Below are 20,382 nucleotides of genomic sequence, written 5' to 3'. Positions count from 1 at the left end.
AGAAGGCTGCGGGGTCGATGGAACAGGCGGTGTCAGAATCCATGGAGGCTCGAGAGCAGGCACCGGGCTGCTAGGAGACCAACGCATCGGCACCTCCTGTATTGAGGGGAGTGATCTTCTTGGCGCAGACGCTTCTCGGGTGCAGACTCTCTCGACACCCCGGAGCTCCTGGCACCGTGTGTCAAAGGAGAACGATGATCGTGCTTCTTCGCCGTCGCTCGTCATCGAGACTCCTCGGTACCGATGAAGAGGACGTGGAATCCTCACGTCTCCTCGGGGCCGGATCCAATGAAGGTCGGTCCCAGAGGGCCTGCATAACAGGAGGCCTCGAGGCAGGTGGAGACCCACTCGACGCCTCACTGCTCCCAGCGCGAGTTGGTCTCTCAGCAACCATTACCTCTCTTCCAGACGTCGATGCTCCTTTCGATGTTGACGCTAACGCCGCTGACCTTGGTACCGATGTCGATGTTGAAGGACCGGACCGAGCCCTAAAAAGCTTCTCTCGTTGGGCTTCTCGAGACGTTTGGGTCCATTTCTTCATACGAACACAGACTACAAGCGGCTGGGCTATGGTCGGGCCCAAGGTACCTGAGATGGTCCGGTTGCACAGAGTACAACGTTTGAAGCCGCTGGGTGTCTTCGATGACATGGAAGGGAAAACGGCTTTGGCAAAATCAAAAGACGCGATTGTGCCTGTTAAAGAAAAGGGGCACAAAAAAAATGAGGGAATAACCCAGGCTACGTCGAAAAAACTAAGGAAACTTTTAAAAAGGGACAAAACTAAAAATACACCATGGGAGCTCTTTTTATTTTTTAAAAAATAAGATAAATAAAGAAAAAATAGGAGAAAATAGCGATTACTCGCGAAGACTCTTCCCTGGGCCTGAGAGGAGCGCAGAAAAAAACCCTACCACACCTCAACGCAGAGAAAAAAAAACTGAGGAGACACGCTCACGCGACGGGTGGGAAGTCATCTGCACGCATGCCAGAAGACTCTGACAAAACTTTTATTTTGCTTGCAAAATGCCGATTCCTGGGCCAACGCAGACGTCGACCCACATGTGAGAACAAGCAGCCTGCTTGTCCTCAGAGAATGTATATACTGTACATGCAAGAAAACCAAATTTTAAGAGTGCCCTCCCTCCAAAAATAGGAAAATGAGAATGTGGTTATTTTTTTTCAAGCAAGAAAAATGAAGAACAACTCATGTATCAAGATATTAACAATACAGATATAAAAAAAAAAAACCTGTCATATCAAACATGTCAATGTTTTACTTTTTTCAAAGTTCTAGAAGATACAGCTCTTATAATGCGCTCACATCATTAAAAATGTATGCACTCAAGAAGAATTTTACACATCCTGATTATATAAATCAAGATTAAAAAAAAATTCTTCACAAATCGAATCCAAAGCTGATCAGATACAGCTATTTTGGCAATCAAAAAATAAGACTTGTCACCACTCATTGTTTTAAAATGTTCTTTCAATTTTACAAATCCACATATCAGAATATGCTGAAGTCAAGTTATTGGATACAGCAGTTGATGTTGATGCGTGCAATGTAAACCATTTAGAACAGCTGTGGCCTCTTCTTTACTTTGTACTTAAGGGATCCATATCGGACCTGGAAAAAAAAAAAGTTATGCCTTTTTGACAAAACATTCAACTGAGCATAAGACATGGACATGCAGACATGTACACAGATTGATTTGCTTCATAAATCAATGTTCCAGAGACTGCAGAGCAAAGCACAATTTTAAACTATATATATCAAAATAAATTATTTAACTCATCATTGCCTTCAGTTGTAGTTACTTTGCATTAATAGTTTTATTCAAATAGGGATCATTAATGCAAAAACTGCTGCACAAATAATTTAAGAAAGCTGATTAGCATCAGTGGGGAAAAAAGCAATATCAAAACCACAATTCCCATGCTTTCAGGACAAATGCCCAGAAATTGTTGCTAGCAGTAAAACTGATCTAATTTTGTTGATTCAAATAACCATCATAAGTAGAGGAGTGTGGTAGCCGTGTTAGTCCACTCTTAAGGTTATCAATAGAAATCAAACAAAATAAAACATGGAAAAGAAAATAAGATGATACCTTTTTTATTGGACATAACTTAATACATTTCTTGATTAGCTTTCGAAGGTTGCCCTTCTTCGTCAGATTTCCGATCTGACGAAGAAGGGCAACCTTCGAAAGCTAATCAAGAAATGTATTAAGTTATGTCCAATAAAAAAGGTATCATCTTATTTTCTTTTCCATGTTTTATTTTGTTTGATTTCTATAAATAACCATCATAAACCCAAACAATTGTACCATACTTACTTCTTTGCGATTCTTCACATTTTTAACAGATTTCATACTCTGAGACCGTCTGAGACCCCTTTGGGCATACATTTCATCTTCTGAATGTGCCCCTTCTGTTTCTTCATCTGTTTTGTCATCTGCAGAATCTTTATTCAGTGGAATTCCATATCCTATATTAACAAATCAGTTAAGTATCATCATCTGTGTGTCAAGTTAAAACGAGTGAAAACTGTCTCCACTTGAATATTATCTCTCACGTGTATTTTTTTTATAAGTGGATATTTTTACATAGGAATCACTTTCCTGTGCAAGACATTTCCCCCCCCCCCTCCCCCATCGTCTGAGATTTCTTGCCGAGTTCTGCACACTTTGCTCTTGAGGAGCTAAAAAGACAAAAAAAAAATCCCCTTCTTCAGGCAAGGAGCGCTCAGGCTCACAGTTAGCTTTCAACTATACCATGTCTGTAATCAGGGAAAGATGAGAATTATTAGGCATGTAGATAGCTAGGTGGCTGGTGGACGCGAGGATCACCTAATCACTTGCCTGCCTTGTGCGAAGGTGGCGGACCTCACATGTCACCTAGATAGGATTTTAGATAGTGCTGGGGAACAGCCGGCTGTCTTGGTACATGGGGGTACCAATGACACAGGAAAATGTGGGAGAGAGGATCTGGAAGCCAAATTTAGGCTCTTAGGTAGAAAGGTCAAATCCAGAACCTCAAGGCTAACATTTTCTGAAGTGTTCCCCATTCCACGCGCAGGGCACCCAAGAGACACACAGAGCTCCGGAGTCTCAATGCATGGATGAGGCAATGGTGCAGGGAAGCGGCTTTTAGATTTGTAAGGAACTACAGAGGAAATGAAAGAGTCCTTTGATAGGAGGTAATGTTCCATTGTGGATTAAAAACTGGTTAAAAGATAGAAAACAGAGAGTAGGGTTAAATGGTCAGTATTCTCAATGGAGAAGAGTAGATAGTGGGGTTCTCCAAGGGTTTGTGCTTGGACCGCTGCTTTTTAACATATTTATAAATGATCTAGAGATGGGAGTAACTAGTGAAGTAACTACATTTGCTGACAACACAGAGTTAATTCGAAGTTGTTAAACCACAAGAGGACTGTGAAAAATTGCAAGAGTACCTTACGAGACAGGGCATGCAAATGGCAGATAAAGTTTAATGTGAGCAAGTGCAAAGTGATGCATGTGGGAAAGAGGAACCCGAATTACAGCTACATAATGCAAGGTTCCACATTAGAAGTCACCAAACAGGAAAGGGATCTAGGCGTCATTGTTGATGATACCTTGTGGGGCTTAAAAAAAAAAAAAAAAAGGTTTGGATAGCTTCCTAAAAGTCCATAAGCCATTATTAAAATGGACTTGGGGGAAAATCCACTGCTTATTTCTACGATAAGCAGCATAAAATCTATTGTACTGTTTTGGGATCTTGCCAGGTACTTGTAACCTGGATTGGCCACTGTTGGAAACAAGATGCTGGGCTTCGGTCTGTCTCAGTATGGCAATACTTATGTACTTATGAGAATATCAAGTTCTGTAGAAACAATGTTTCCCCGATTCCACAAGACCCTAATATGCATAAAGGAAAAGCTCTTTAACTCGCACTGTGTCATCAGTCTGAGCAAGGTCTGCCAGTACTTTTCTAAGACTTTCCTTATTACTGTTCTTTTGAAAAATCAGCTTTGTACATTCCACACTCTCTCCATGTTCACTGTACAATCTACACACTGATCCTCAAACACAACATTAATTCTTCATGAAGTTCCTTCTCTCAGCTTCTAATTCCAGTACCCCCAATCTTTCAATAATAAAATGTTAAATACTAGCAAAACAAGTTGATTTGCATATTCTGTGTTCCTGATATGCTATGAATCTACTGACCATATATATGGGGAAATTCTATAAACTGGCACCTCAGGTTAGGTGGCCCAATGCCGTGCACTTCTATAATAGCATACTGGCAGCAAGAATGCTAGTATATGTCAGCACTGGTGTATTTTATTTATTTTATTTGTATCCCGCACTTTCCCACTAAAAGCAGGCTCAATGCGGCTTACATAGTAATTACATAATTACATAGTAATAGGCTTACATAGTAATAGGTACCCATGCTTTGGTGCTGCTCTCTCTTACACCATGTCAATGGCTGGCGTAAGCTGGTGTGCCTAAGTGCACCAAGTGATGCATGTAATTTATAGTATTCTATATACCAGTGTTTCCCCGAGTCCAGTCCTGGAGTACTCCTTGCCAGCCAGGTTTTCAAGATATCCATAATGAATATGCATTCTAAGAGATTTGCATATAATGGAGGCAGTGTATGCAAATCCCTTTCATGTATATTCATTGTGCATATCCTGGAAACCTGACTGGCAAGGGGTACTCCAGGACCGGACTTGGGACACACTACTATATACTATATGTGCAATTAGGAGACACGCCCATGGCCTGCCCATGTTCCATCCACATGTATGCTCTCCCCCCCCTTGTAGTTAGGCACTATGGCATTTAGGTCCTACGCCTAGTGAACACAGGCGCCTGTCAATTAATGGTGCCTTTGATGCGCCTAAGTAACTCGTACCTCTAGGCACCAGTAAAGAATTGACCTGAAGCTCTTGATTATGAAAGATCATATCCTGGGAGTGAAATAAATACAGTGTGGGTGGGGGCAGGGTTGGTCTTAAGCATTTTGCTTTACTCTACAGATGCACTGCATGGCATGAGGTCACAGGATTAGTTCTCAGCACTCAAGAGTCAGACATGCAAATCATTTTGCTCATACACAGAAAATGGGAAAGGCCTTACATCTAGTTACTACTACTACTAAACATTTCTAGAGCGCTACTAGGGTTACGCAGCGCTGTACAAATTAGCAAGGGAGGACGGTCCCTGCTCAAAGGAGCTGTTCAAACTATATTAAAATCTTCAATGCACATTCAAACTTTTATTGCGCTTTAAAGACTCTGGGGTCCTTTTACAAAGGCACGCTAGCATTTTTAGTGCGCGCTGATTAGCATGTGTTAAACGCTAGAGAAGCCCATAGAAATATATGGGCATCTTTAACGTTTAGCATGTGCTTATTTTTAATGCGCACTAAAAACGCTAGTGTGCCTTTGTAAAAGGACACCTCCGTAATTATGTCATAAAGTTACAGCTTTTAAAAATATTTATATTTTGGGGGTAATTTTTGTTATTGCCCAAAATTTCCAGATTTTCAAATTGAAAGTGCATTAGTATTTCTGTATGACGACCCCATGAAAGCTATATGCACATATTTATACCTATTAATGTGTATGCACAAATTTTCTGAGGGAAAATTTGTGCATGTTTTTGAAAATTCATTAATATGTGCATATGTGCAAACCTTGCCCCTAGAATGACTCTTCAAAATGCAGATAAAATTATGCACATAGAAGCACTAAGTGGATGCTAACATTCACATGCCAATTATGCACGTAAAACGTTTAGAATAACGGCACATACACAGGCAGATTTTTGGCATTTGCACAAGCGTCCTTAAGTGACTATGTGCATATTTTCCATAGTGCGTGCTTTAGAGCTAGCTGTACAAATAGGGAGAGTCTGGGTGAAGCATGGACAGGACTAGCACTAAAAAGTTACTTACAGAATACTTTTAAGTTACATGCATACCTCTGGCATTTAGGTCTGAACTCACCAGCTCTATAGCTGGCATAAGTGCTCATGCTTAAATTATAGCTGCTTATTTTACCAGTTAGGCAAATATTCTACAAAGGAAAGTAGGTGCCTACTTTCTTTTATGTTTTAATCATTTTTATTAGTCAACAGCACTGACATTTCAAGCTAAACATTTCACCAATCAGCATATCACGTATATTCATAGCATTATAACTTGAAAAACCTTTTGTAACTTTTATACCCCAGCTCCCTGTCCCCCGACTACTTTCTTTTATAGAATAGCACCTATATATATGCACTGTTAAAGAATTACCCCTTATATGCATGAATTTATCCTCACATAGGGTAGAATATTATATAAAAGCCCATTTCTGCAAGCTTTCAGGGTAGAATATTATATAAAAGCCCATTTCTGCAAGCTTTCAGACTGCCCTCCATAAACTTGATTACTGTTTAAAAAAAAATTTATTCACACTTAAAAATGATTTCAGAACAAAAACCCCACACTTTCTAGTACTAAGGAAGCATTAAAGGTGGTTTTGTTGTACTGGAAATGTGTTTTTCTTATAGGACAATTTATACAAAAAGGGCAGTTACACAATACTGGCAGAGGCGTAGCCAGGTTTTGACATTAGGCGCTGGTCAGTGTCAAACAAGCGGCAGTGCCGGTATTGTCACTCAGGTGCAATGATTAACACAGGCTGCCTCTGCTGCATCCCACCTACAAGGAAACTGCAAGTTACATCAGGAGACAGGATGTAGCAGAGATCCCGGGACCGGCCAGAGCAGGCAGCCTGTCTTCTTAACTGCAAGTAAAATTATTCAAATTGTGACCATCACCTCAGGAAAAACTCCTTCCACCAGCAGAAACTTTGTTTAAATCAGATGGGCTTTTGTTTGTGTGGTGACTCTACAAAGGACCCGACACGGTCCGTGTTTCGGCGTAAAGAGTGCCTGCCTCACAGGTCGCAGATAAAATTCACACCAATTCCCTCTGAACATGTGCAATGTGAAATAAAAAGCAAACTTTTCCTCTGAATGTTAGCTCAGGGGATAATGCAAGTACAGCGTGCCGTTAAGGAAACCATCAACTTGTGACATGTTCAGAGGGAATTCCTCAAACTAACACATGGTGTGAATTTTATCTGTGACCCCTGAGGCAGGCGCTCTTTGCGCCGAAACACGGACTGTGTCGGGTCCTTTGTGCAAGTCGTTTTATTAAACGTCTTCAACATCATCTCCCGAGTTGGTCTATCAGTCAGCCTCTACTCTCGTTGGCTTGCTGTTACAGATTCTTAAAGACACCACATACTAGCAGAATCCTTCACCTCAGCTGTACATGTAGAATATGGACAGACCCTCACTTGATACAAAATAGGGGACCACAAAAAACATTCAGACAAAAACTGAAAACTGAAATGGAGTCCCCCCTCCACCCAAGAAATCCAGACTCTATAAGCAGGGCAATATTGGTAAAAGAGACAGAAATGTATTGTCTCCTGTACTTTGCAAAATAAAAATAGGAAAAAAAAAAGTACATTTTACAAAGCAAGCACATCTCAGTCCTTAAAGTATTATGTTAAAAAAAAAAAGGATCTTCTGCCTTTGTTGTCTGGGAATTTTAATTTTTCTAATTAGGCTGCTCACAGTCTCTTTTCCACTTTCTATGTGCCAGTCTTCTCCCAAATTCTTTTCAAGGCTGGCCTTTCCATTTCTTCTCTCTCCTCTTGTCTTCTTCATTTCCTTCTTTACATCTGACTGGCACTGGTCTTTCATTTTATGTTTCCCCACTCCACACACACACTTTTCTGTTCTCTACATTTATATCCACCTGTTGGATTTTAATCTCATTCTCCCTTTCTCTCACCCTGTAGTCTCCTTTTCACTTCCCATCTACCTATTAGCTTTTCCTATCTTCTTCTCATTCTCTCTCCAACATTCCCAGTGCCCCCCCATCCTCTGTACCCATCCTCTAAACCTTCATCTACCCTCCACTGCCTCCTATCCCTCACCAGCTCCATCCCTATCTCTCCTTCCTTCCTTCCCTTGCTTCCAGACCATTCTTCTGTCTCTTATGCTATACTCCATGTCCTATTGCCTCTGTTTCACCCCATTTCAACGCTCACTCAACCATGTCAGATACCCCTCCCCAGTACCCCCATCCCTTTTCACTGCCTCTCATCCTCTTTAGACTTTCAGGTCATTCATAGTAAACTTCATCTCTCATTTTACACTCTCATTCATTCTCCCAACCCATCAACATATCCCTATTCATAACTACTAATCGCCAAGTACTCAAAATTCCCACTCCATCTTTTCCATCTATAATTTCTTGCTCTGTTCCTCAACCCTAATTTGATCACCAAGTCCCAGTCATCTTCTGCTCCTTTTCCTTCTGTCCTGCCCCCTGGTCCCATCCATCTTCTGCTCTGTAACCCTTCTCCAGTGGTGTGCTGGATGTTAAGTTTTACTGATATTTGTGAGCCGGTTGTTGATGGAGTTAGGCAGCGAGCACACAAACATCTTTTTTTTTTCTCCTCCTCTCTCCCTCTTCCCCCAGCCCCCACCCGCCCTTGAGCCACCAGCATACTTCAGCTTCCTACCTCATCATGTCATCCCTTAGGTTCATCATCCCCCCTCCCTTCACCACTGCCTGTGCAACCTGGAGCCTTTTCTCTGCCAGATCCAACCCACGCGTAAGCAGGAAACTGCATCAGCAGGGCAGAACTCGACGGACACAAGGCTCCGGGTCGACCAGGCAGCGACGCATGTTACCGCTAGAGCTGCTGGAAGAGTAAGGTTTGGAGAATGGCCAGAGAGGGAATGGAAGCTGAGAGAAGTAGGACTCGCAGAGGAGCGGGAGGGAGATGATGCTGGGTTTGGATGAGGACGGAGACAGCATGAAGTAAAAAAAAAAAAAAAAGTTGAAGCTATTTAGGTTATTCTGTTTCCCCTTCCCGTGCAGCTGTCTTCGCCATTAAACCCAAAACAAAATCAAGCAAACGTATGAGCTGCTGCATCCACGTCGTCGTTCTTTATTGTTGGTAGCATTTTAATTTAATCTCACTTATATTTTCAAACATACCAACTTTTGCAGCATACAGATGTACACAGAGGTCAGAGGAAGTATAGTAATGGAATAACTTTTCATAGAGTAGTAATTTGTTGTAAATCATAGCCAGTGTGTTATTTAGAGGGGCTGGTTATAGGGACACCTTAGCATGTATTATATTTGTGCAGAGATCTTTTTTCTCCTAGTAAAGGGCCATTGAAACAGATGTCATATTATAAGGATCAGGTGCTCAACATTCAGAGTTTCTATTTATTTAGTTACTTATTTATTACATTTAACCCTGTTATTGGTGCAGAGATTTTGTTTTCTCCTGGTAATGGGCTTCTAAAACAGACATGTTATGGGAATCAGGTTCTCAACGTTCCGAGTTTCTGTCTATTTATTTACTTATTTATGGCGTTTTATCCCACATTAAACATGAATTAGATTGGAACCTGGGAGCATTAAAAAAAAAATTTCCCGGAGAGAGTAATGCATGACCCCCGGCTCTCTCCCTGGGTATAGCCAGCTCTGGAGGAGGGCGCAGAGGTGGACCGAGGAGAGAGCCTGTTAAAAATTTACACCACTGCCCTTCTCTCCACCCCCTACCCCCTAGTTCCATTCATCTTCTTCTCTGTTCTGTCCCCCCATCCCATCTTCAGCTCTGTTCCCCTCTTCTTCCTCCCTAAGTGCCATCCACCTGCTATTCTATACCTCCTGCCCCCCCCCATGCCATTCAACTTCACCTTTTCTAAAGCTCCTATCCAGTTAACATTTTTTCTCACTCCATGTCCACCATCATTCCCTCTGCGTCCCTATCTTTCCTATAAAGCATCTCCCCTCTTTGCCTCTGTCCCCTCCCCCTTCCCTGCATTCTGGCATTTCTCATCCTCCTTTCCCTTACTCAGTCTGGCATCTCTTTTATTCTTCCTCCCCCTCCCCAGGTCTGGTATCGCTTATCATCCTTTCTTCCTCCTCCTTGCCAGTCCTCCAGTGTTTCTATAGCTACCAGCAGCGCCAGCAAGTAAAGCAAAGTCTCTGGCTGGCCCCACAAGCGTTCCCTCTGCTGTGTCCCGCCTCCTCTGATACAACTTCCTGTGTCAGCGTAGGTGGGATACAGCAGAGGGAATGCTTGCGGGGCCAGCCTGAGGCAGTTTGCTTTACTTACTGATGCTGCCGGCAGGCATAGAAACACTGGAGGGCCACCTAGGAGGAGGAAAGGCCAAGAAAGATATAGGACTGCACAGGACAGGGGAAAGAGGGAGAAATGTGGGATCATGTGTTATGCAACTCCCCGTGCGACCCTGTAGTGATGCCTAGGCAGTGGTTCTCAACCTTTTTTCAGTCAGGACACACATGATGGATGATGCTCGCATCATTAAACACACTGCATACATGATCCTCATGGACCTTGGTCTAATACAGCACATCAGTTCTTATATATTAAAATGTAACATAAGTACATATGTATTACCATACTAGGACAGACCGAAGGTCCATCAAGCCCAGAATCCTGTTTCCAATAGTGGCCAATCCAGATTACAAGTACCTGACAGAACAGTACAATACATTTTATGCTGCTTATCCCACAAATAAGCAATGGATTTTCCCCAAGTTCATTTTAATAATGGTCTATGGACCTTTCCTTTAGGAAACCATCCAAACTTTTTAAAACCTCGCTAAGCTAACTGCCTTTACTATATTCTCTAGCAACAAATTCCAGAGTTTAATTACATGTTGAGTGAAGAAAGGTTTCTCTGATTCATTTTAAATTTACTATTTTGTAGCTTCATTGTGTGCCCCCTAGTCCTAGTATTTTTGGAAAGAGTAAACAAGCGATTCACATCTACCCATTCCACTCCACTCATTATTTTACAGATCTCTATCAAGTCTCCCCTCAGCCATCTTTTCTGTAAACTGAAGTTGTCCCATCCCCTAATTCCAGCATATCTTTTTTGAGATGCGGTGACCAGAATTGAATACAATATTCGAGGTGCGGTCACACCATGGAGCGATACAAATGCATTATAACATCCTCAATTTTGTTTTCCATTCCTTTCATAATAATACCTAACATTCTATTTAATTCTTAGCTGCAGCAGCACACTGAGCAGCGGGTTTCAATGTATCATCAACGATGACGCCTAGATCCCCTTTCCTGGTTGGTGACTCCTAAATTGAAACCTTCCATTATGTAGCTATAATTCGGGTTCCTCTTTCCCACATGCATCAATTTGCACGTGCTCACATTAAACGCCATCTGTCATTTAGATGCCCAGTCTCCCAGTCTTGTAAGATCCACCTGTAATTTTTCACAATCCTCTTGCGATTTAACAACTTTGATTAACTTTATATCAGCAGCAAATTTAATTACCTCATTAGTTACTCCCATCTCTAGATCATTTATAAATATGTTAAAAAGCAGCAGTCCCAGCACAGACCCCTGCGGAACCCCACTATCTACCCTTCTCCATTGAGAATACTGACCATTTAACCCTACTCTCTGTTTTCTATCTTTTAACCAGTTTTTAATCCACAATAGGACACTAGCACCTATCCCATGACTCTCCAATTTCCTCTGGAGTCTTTCATGAGCTACTTTGACAAACGCCTTTTGAAAATCCAGATACACAATATCAACCGGCTCACCTTTATCCACATGTTTGTTCACCCGTCAAAGAAATGTAATAGATTGGTGAGGTAAGATTTCCTTTCACTAAATCCATGTTGGCTGTATGTCATTAATCCATGCTTTTGAATATGCTTATCTCCTCCACAACAGGTGCAAATCATAGCTAGCACATTCTCTCTATGGAAGTTACCATTCAAAAAAATGTTTTTTAATTGTGATTCTCACATCATCTCAATAATAGTGAAATAAATCTCTCTACTACCAGGCACATTGTGAAACAACACAAAACCTGAAAAAAATCCTAACTCGACATACATGTAGCAAGTCTGCTTTAGAACGGTAGCACTGATTTAAACAAGAATCCTACTTGTCAGCACTACAAAATTACATGGGGCCCTAAAACACCAATACATCTACTAATGGTAAAACAGAACTGAGAATGCTCAAGAGTTCTACGCAGAAACTACTTGCCCATAGAATATCACACCTTGGTCACTCACCAAATACAGAACAAGGGATCACAAATTAGAAATGTAAAGATAAAAATTGAATTGGGAACCCCAAGAATTCAAACTAGGCATGTTCTACAACATAGGAGAAATGAAAACACAAATGTATTTCCTCTTGTACTGAAAAAAAAAATTACAAAAGACAGCCATGATGCACATTTCCCAAAGCTAACATATTTCACCAAATTCAAAATGAAACTTTTTTTTCTACCTTTGTTGTCTGGGTATTTTATTTTTTTAAAACATGTTGGTCCTAGTTTCTTCTTTTCTGTTTTCTGCTCTCTTTCCAGTGGGTGCGGTCCATTTGTCCTTTCTCCACTTCCCTCTTATTCTATTCCCTCACTATATCTGTCTCTCCCTTCAGATTTTATCCTCTCACTCTTCAGTCCTCCACCTATATTTCACTTACCAGTACCTAGCAACTTCCAAACTTCTCCTCTCACCCCTACCTCTCCTGTCTCACTCCTTCCCTAGCCTTATATTCCCTTCTTTTTCACCCACTGCCCATTATACAATTCTACTCTCTGTACTTACCATCCTCCTTTCACTCACCTCTCCTTGGGGACCTCCATGATCTCCATTATTCTAATATCTCCCCTCTCTCTCCCTTTTTATACCCTTGTAGCCCAGCATCTCCTTGTCCCCCCAACCCCTCCACCACTATGGTCCAGCAATTCCCTATTCCCTCCACCCCTATGGTCCAGCATTTCCCTATCCCTTCTCCTTGTTCCCTCCACCCCTATGGTCCAGCAATTTCCTGTCCCTTCTCTCCCCCTTTCCTCCTTATTGTGCCAGGAGACATGGCTACACAAATCCCTAATGCCGTGTGCCTTCCAGATTGTATAGACAGCAAACTGCACACCAGAAGTGAAAGCCTGCTAAGTGTACACAATCCAGTAAGGAACCAAGCCACCAGGTTTTGTGTAGCTGCACCTCCTGTGGGTCCAGCATCTCTTCCTCCTCCTATGGTCTGCTATCTTCCTCTTCTGTTCCTGCTTTCCATCTTTATAATACCAGGCTTCCACAGGCATATCACAATAGCTAACATGAAGTTGAACCCATCAGGAAACAGGATATCCTCGCTGAAATTTGGCCATCTGTACTGTACAGAACAGTGTAGAAAAATTAGCACAACGTATAGAGCTTATTAGTGCTATTTCTACAAGCTACAATATTTTTAAAGCAGTTTTAAGTGATATTCAATTGTTATTTCATGATATTTATATCTACATATGGGAAGCATTCAAATAAATTAAAAAGCTGTCAAATAAGATAAAAAATGTTTTTTTTATCTTTTGTCCTCCACCTTTTAAGGCACTGCCTATCCAACTGGAACAGCTTTAGACATTTTACAGATGGGCCATACATAGGCAGTCCCTTATTTCTAATAATCAGTTTTTATTATTGTTTTCAATAGCATTTGCTATTCTTTTGGGTCATAAGGCTAGATAGCCTTACCCCGTCTCCTGTTTTATCTAACCTCCTCACCTTTAACCCCCCCCCCCCCCCCAAGTTCCAGCACCCCGTTTCCCCTCTCTCTCTCTCTCTCCACTGCCATCAACCCCCCTCCCCGAGTCCAGCACCCTCTGTTTTCCCTCTCTCTTTCTCCCCACCAACACACCACCCCACCCGGACTGTCAAGCCTGCTTTGTTTAGCGGTCTCTGCAGTGATAACACGCTGCCTGAGCTCATCGTTGGATCCGTGCCTCTGGCTTAGACACAAGTACTTCCTGTTTACCCAAGGGTGGGATACACAAGCAGAGGGAAGGATCCAACTCCAGCTCAATCAGGCAGCATGTTATTGCTGCAGGGGCTGTTAAAGTAGGCTTGACTGTCCGGGAGCGGAGAGAGTGGAAGAGGAAGAACACAAAAGTGGTGTTGAACTTGGGAAGGGAGGCATACTGCGGAACGGTGGGGTGGTAAGGGAAAGAAAGGGAGGGGAGAAAGTTACAGCAAAAATCCTTGCTGCAATGTGCCGGCCCCGCTGGTTGAGAACTGCATAGGTGCCATTTTTTTTTAATTTGTCTGTGGGAGCAACCTCTCCCCCTGCGCCCCCCCCCCCCCCCCCCCAGCTACACCACTGAATACTGGGGTTTAATAAAAGGATGTCAAAACACATTCTGGGTACAAACAGTACCTGATGGCCTTTAGAACTGGAATAACATTATTACAAATAGTACCTAACATTTTGCCCTCATGTTCAGAGCATGCTCACATGTGTGCACCATGTAAGAAAAGAACAAGATGGTAAAGTAAAATGCTATTACAGTTGTCTTGCATTTATGTGTAATATCTCACCAATTATACTACTAGGAAAGTGAATTAGTGTTTCCTAAATTAACATCAGCTGTTTGGCATAAGAAAGGCCACTGATGGTCTCAGAGTCAAAACTAGCCAGAACAAAAAAAAATAATAATAACTGCACCTCCAAAGTGAATAATTAGAAAAAAAATTTAGGAAAGCAAGAGTTTTGCTGTTTACAGTCTCTGCGAAAGACCTTCAATGTAAATTGCAAAGAAAACCAATAAAGATGAAATTAGGTCTTTCCCAATAATTTTCTTTCCATTAGTCCTTCCATTCCAGAAATGTGAGGAAAGTTGTGTCCATCAACCAGCAGATGGAGATAGAAAATTGAAAACTGATCAGAGACAGCTCTCTTTTGGCATCCAGTCCAGCTCCTCAGCATTTACATAGAAAAGCAGAAAGGATAATAATTAGAATGAACACAACAACTCACTAAAACTAACACCAAACAGAAGAGCAAATGTATATGGACTTCTCATCTCTGGACAACTTGTAAAGAACAAGAAATATACAGGAAACACATTGCAAGGTGACAGTCATTATTTGGCCCATTACTTGGCACCGACTAAACATCTCAGAAACCCCAGGTGGGCCTATGGAATAGTGAGAAGGACTAATAGAAAGAAAATAGATAACTTTGTAAGCTAGGAAGGTAATTTTGAGCCTGCTAGTGTGCTGAGAAGTTTCTATTAGTGACTAATTACTACACTGAACTCTGAAGTGAATCCCAGGGTATTTCTCCTATATTCATATCTAACTAGTGGAGACCGTTTTGATATTCACCATTTCCTTTGAATCTAAAGATAACAGGAACTACTTTAGGCAGCATTAAAATAAAATATAAAAGTCACTATCACTGCTGTCAATCTTTCCTGGGAACTTACTTCAGGAAACAGGAAGCCTATATGGTTCTCCAAACAAGTGGCTGAAAAAATAAGGGCAAAAGAGGCTTCGTTTAATAAAATACAGAAGAATGCAACAAGAGGATCACGGAAAAGATTACCGGATTAAACTCAAAGAAGCAAAAGGGAGAATATGGCTAGCAAAAGCGCAGGTGGAAGAAAAAATGGCTAAAGATGTAAAGAGAGGTGACAAGATCTTTTTCACATATATTGAGAAAAGGAGAAAAGATAGGAATGGAATTGTAAGGCTGAAGGATGTTGAGAATAGCTATGTGGAGAGTGATGAGGATAACCATAGCATAGAAACTGTACTTATCACCCTCCTAACCAAATTTAAGCAATCAATTGCAACTGGTGACAGTATACTTCTCCTGCAATTCAACATGTCCAGTGCATTCGAAATGGGAAACCATAAAATACTACTAAATATCTTAGAATATTTCAGAATTGTAGGAAACGTACTTAACTGGATCAAAGGCTTCCCAATAGCAAGAACATACCAAGTAATATCAAATTCGACTATATCACCACCTTGGAAACCAGAATGCGGAGTACCTCAAGGATCACCGCTCTCACCGACCCTCTTCAACTTAATGATGACACCTTTAGCCAAAATGTTATCCAAACAAGGCCTCAATCCTTTTATTTATGCAGATATAGCGAATGCTACATACCTGTAGAAGGTATTCTCCGAGGACAAGCAGGCTGATTGTTCTCACTGATGGGTGATGTCCACGGCAGCCCCTCCAATCGGAATCTTCACTAGCAAAAGCCTTTGCTAGCCCTCGCGCGCTGATGCGCGGCCGTCTTCCCGCCCGAAACCGGCTCGTGCCAGCCAGTCTCATATGTAGCAAGACAAAGAGAAGGGAAGACAACTCCAAAAGGGGAGGCGGGCGGGTATGTGAGAACAATCAGCCTGCTGTCCTCGAAGAATACCTTCTACAGGTATGTAGCATTCGCTTTCTCCGAGGACAAGCAGGCTGCTTGTTCTCACTGATGGGGTATCCCTAGCCCCCAGGCTCACTCAAAACAACAAACATGGTCAATTGGACCTCGCAACGGCGAGGACATAACTGAGATTGACCTAACAATTTTTCCAACTAACTGAGAGTGTAGCCTGGAACAGAAAAAACATGGGCCTAGGGGGGTGGAGTTGGATTCTGAACCCCGAACAGATTCTGAAGCACTGACTGCCCGAACCGACTGTCGCGTCGGGTATCCTGCTGCAGGCAGTAATGAGATGTGAATGTGTGGACAGAAGACCACGTCGCAGCTTTGCAAATCTCTTCAATAGTGGCTGACTTCAAGTGGGCTACCGACGCTGCCATGGCTCTAACATTATGAGCCGTGACATGACCCTCAAGAGCCAGCCCAGCCTGGGCGTAAGTGAAGGAAATGCAATCTGCTAGCCAATTGGATATGGTGCGTTTCCCCACAGCCACTCCCCTCCTGTTGGGATCAAAAGAAACAAACAATTGGGCGGACTGTCTGTTGGGCTGTGTCCGCTCCAGATAGAAGGCCAATGCTCTTTTGCAGTCCAATGTGTGCAGCTGACGTTCAGCAGGGCAGGAATGAGGACGGGGAAAGAATGTTGGCAAGACAATTGACTGGTTCAGATGGAACTCCGACACAACCTTTGGCAAGAACTTAGGGTGAGTGCGGAGGACTACTCTGTTATGATAAAATTTGGTGTAAGGGGCCTGGGCTACCAAAGCCTGAAGCTCACTGACTCTACGAGCTGAAGTAACTGCCACCAAGAAAATGACCTTCCAGGTCAAGTACTTCAGATGGCAGGAATTCAGTGGCTCAAAAGGAGGTTTCATCAGCTGGGTGAGAACGACATTGAGATCCCATGACACTGTAGGAGGTTGACAGGGGGCTTTGACAAAAGCAATCCGCTCATGAAGCGAACAACTAAAGGCTGTCCTGAGATCGGCTTACCTTCCACACGGTAATGGTATGCACTGATTGCGCTAAGGTGAACCCTTACAGAGTTGGTCTTGAGACCAGACTCAGACAAGTGCAGAAGGTATTCAAGCAGGGTCTGTGTAGGACAAGAGCGAGGATCTAGGGCCTTGCTGTCACACCAGACGGCAAACCTCCTCCATAGAAAGAAGTAACTCCTCTTAGTGGAATCTTTCCTGGACGCAAGCAAGATGCGGGAGACACCCTCTGACAGACCCAAAGAGGCAAAGTCTACGCTCTCAACATCCAGGCCGTGAGAGCCAGGGACCGGAGGCTGGGATGCAGAAGCGCCCCTTCGTTCTGTGTGATGAGGGTCGGAAAACACTCCAATCTCCACGGTTCTTCGGAGGATAACTCCAGAAGAAGAGGGAACCAGATCTGACGCGGCCAAAAGGGAGCAATCAGAATCATGGTGCCTCGGTCTTGCTTGAGTTTCAACAAAGTCTTCCCGACCAGAGGTATGGGAGGATAAGCATACAGTAGACCTTCCCCCCAGTCCAGGAGGAAGGCATCCGATGCCAGTCTGCCGTGGGCCTGAAGCCTGGAACAGAACTGAGGGACCTTGTGGTTGGCTCGAGATGCGAAGAGATCTACCAAGGGGGTGCCCCACAATTGGAAGATCTGGCGCACCACTCGGGAGTTGAGCGACCACTCGTGAGGTTGCATGATCCTGCTCAACCTGTCGGCCAGACTGTTGTTTACGCCTGCCAGGTATGTGGCTTGGAGCACCATGCCGTGACGGCGAGCCCAGAGCCACATGCTGACGGCTTCCTGACACAGGGGGCGAGATCCGGTGCCCCCCTGCTTGTTGATGTAATACATGGCAACCTGGTTGTCTGTCTGAATTTGGATAATTTGGTGGGACAGCCGATCTCTGAAAGCCTTCAGAGCGTTCCAGACCACTCGTAACTCCAGGAGATTGATCTGCAGATCGCGTTCCTGGAGGGACCAGCTTCCTAGGGTGTGAAGCCCATCGACATGAGCTCCCCACCCCAGGAGAGACGCATCCGTAGTCAGCACTTTTTGTGGCTGAGGAATTTGGAAAGGACATCCCAGAGTCAAATTGGACCAAATCGTCCACCAATACAGGGATTTGAGAAAACTCGTGGACAGGTGGATCACATCTTCTAGATCCCCAGCAGCCTGAAACCACTGGGAAGCTAGGGTCCATTGAGCAGATCTCATGTGAAGGCGGGCCATGGGAGTCACATGGACTGTGGAGGCCATGTGGCCCAGCAATCTCAACATCTGCCGAGCTGTGATCTGCTGGGACGCTCGCACCCGCGAGACGAGGGACAACAAGTTGTTGGCTCTCGCCTCTGGGAGATAGGCACGAGCCGTCCGAGAATCCAGCAGAGCTCCTATGAATTCGAGTCTCTGCACTTGGAGAAGATGGGACTTTGGATAATTTATCACAAACCCCAATAGCTCCAGGAGGCGAATAGTCATCTGCATGGACTGTAGAGCTCCTGCCTCGGATGTGTTCTTCACCAGCCAATCGTCGAGATAAGGGAACACATGCACTCCCAGTCTGCGAAGTGCTGCTGCTACCACAGCCAAGCACTTCGTGAACACTCTGGGCGCAGAGGCGAGCCCAAAGGGTAGCACACAGTACTGGAAGTGACGTGTGCCCAGCTGAAATCGCAGATACTGTCTGTGAGCTGGCAGTATCGGGATGTGCGTGTAGGCGTCCATCAAGTCCAGAGAGCATAGCCAATCGTTTTCCTGAATCATGGGGAGAAGGGTGCCCAGGGAAAGCATCCTGAACTTTTCTTTGACCAGATATTTGTTCAGGGCCCTTAGGTCTAGGATGGGACGCATCCCCCCTGTTTTCTTTTCCACAAGGAAGTACCTGGAATAGAATCCCAGCCCTTCCTGCCCGGATGGCACGGGCTCGACTGCATTGGAGCTGAGAAGGGTGGAGAGTTCCTCTGCAAGTACCTGCTTGTGTTGGAAGCTGTAAGACTGAGCTCCCGGTGGACAATTTGGAGGTTTTGAGGCTAAATTGAGGGTGTATCCTTGCCGGACTATTTGGAGAACCCACTAATCGGAGGTTATGAGAGGCCACCTTTGGTGAAAAACTTTCAACCTCCCTCCGACCGGCAGGTCACCCGGCACTGACACTTGGATGTCGGCTATGCTCTGCTGGAGCCAGTCAAAAGCTCGCCCCTTGCTTTTGCTGGGGAGCCGAGGGGCCTTGCTGAGGCGCATGCTGCTGACGAGAGCGAGCGCGCTGGGGCTTAGCCTGGGCCGCAGGCTGTCGAGAAGGAGGATTGTACCTACGCTTACCAGAAGAGTAGGGAACAGTCTTCCTTCCCCAAAAAAATCGTCTACCTGTAGAGGTAGAAGCTGAAGGCTGCCGGCGGGAGAACTTGTCGAAAGCGGTGTCCCGCTGGTGGAGCTGCTCTACCACCTGTTCGACCTTCTCTCCAAAAATATTATCCGCACGACAAGGCGAGTCCGCAATCCGCTGCTGGATCCTATTCTCCAGGTCGGAGGCACGCAGCCATGAGAGTCTGCGCATCACCACACCTTGAGCAGCGGCCCTGGACGCAACATCAAAGGTTTCATACACCCCTCTGGCCAGGAATTTTCTGCACGCCTTCAGCTGCCTGACCACCTCCTGAAATGGCTTGGCTTGCTCAGGGGGGAGCTTGTCCACCAAGCCCGCCAACTGCCGCACATTGTTCCGCATGTGTATGCTCATGTAGAGCTGGTAAGACTGAATTTTGGCCACGAGCATAGAAGAATGGTAGGCCTTCCTCCCAAAGGAGTCTAAGGTTCTAGAGTCCTTGCCCGGGGGCGCTGAAGCATGCTCCCTAGAACTCTTAGCCTTCTTTAGGGCCAAATCCACAACTCCAGAGTTGTGAGGCAACTGAGTGCGCATCAGCTCTGGGTCCCCATGGATCCGGTACTGGGACTCGATCTTCTTGGGAATGTGGGGATTACTTAATGGCTTGGTCCAGTTCGCCAGCAATGTCTTTTTCAGGACATGATGCATGGGTACTGTGGACGCTTCCTTAGGTGGAGAAGG

At 44.1% G+C, this 20,382-nt stretch overlaps 1 protein-coding gene across 1 annotated transcript in view; it reads right to left on the bottom strand.

Moving 5' to 3' along the window:
* Positions 1–1,095: 1,095 nt before the first annotated feature.
* The window catches only part of REEP3 (receptor accessory protein 3), a 203,091-nt gene continuing 183,804 nt past the window's right edge, over positions 1,096–20,382 (bottom strand). Inside the window, exons 7-8 of the mRNA XM_030203126.1 lie at positions 2,337–2,488; positions 1,096–1,627 (exon numbers count right to left, since the gene is read on the bottom strand). Coding sequence (XP_030058986.1) covers positions 1,574–1,627; positions 2,337–2,488 — 206 coding nt within the window. The 3' untranslated portion in view covers positions 1,096–1,573. The remainder of the gene's footprint in view (positions 1,628–2,336; positions 2,489–20,382) is intronic.

Source organism: Microcaecilia unicolor, chromosome 5 (genome assembly GCF_901765095.1).
Source record: "Microcaecilia unicolor chromosome 5, aMicUni1.1, whole genome shotgun sequence".
Classification (NCBI taxonomy): Eukaryota; Metazoa; Chordata; class Amphibia; order Gymnophiona; family Siphonopidae; genus Microcaecilia; species Microcaecilia unicolor.
This window is presented reverse-complemented; position numbering and strand designations above follow the sequence as displayed.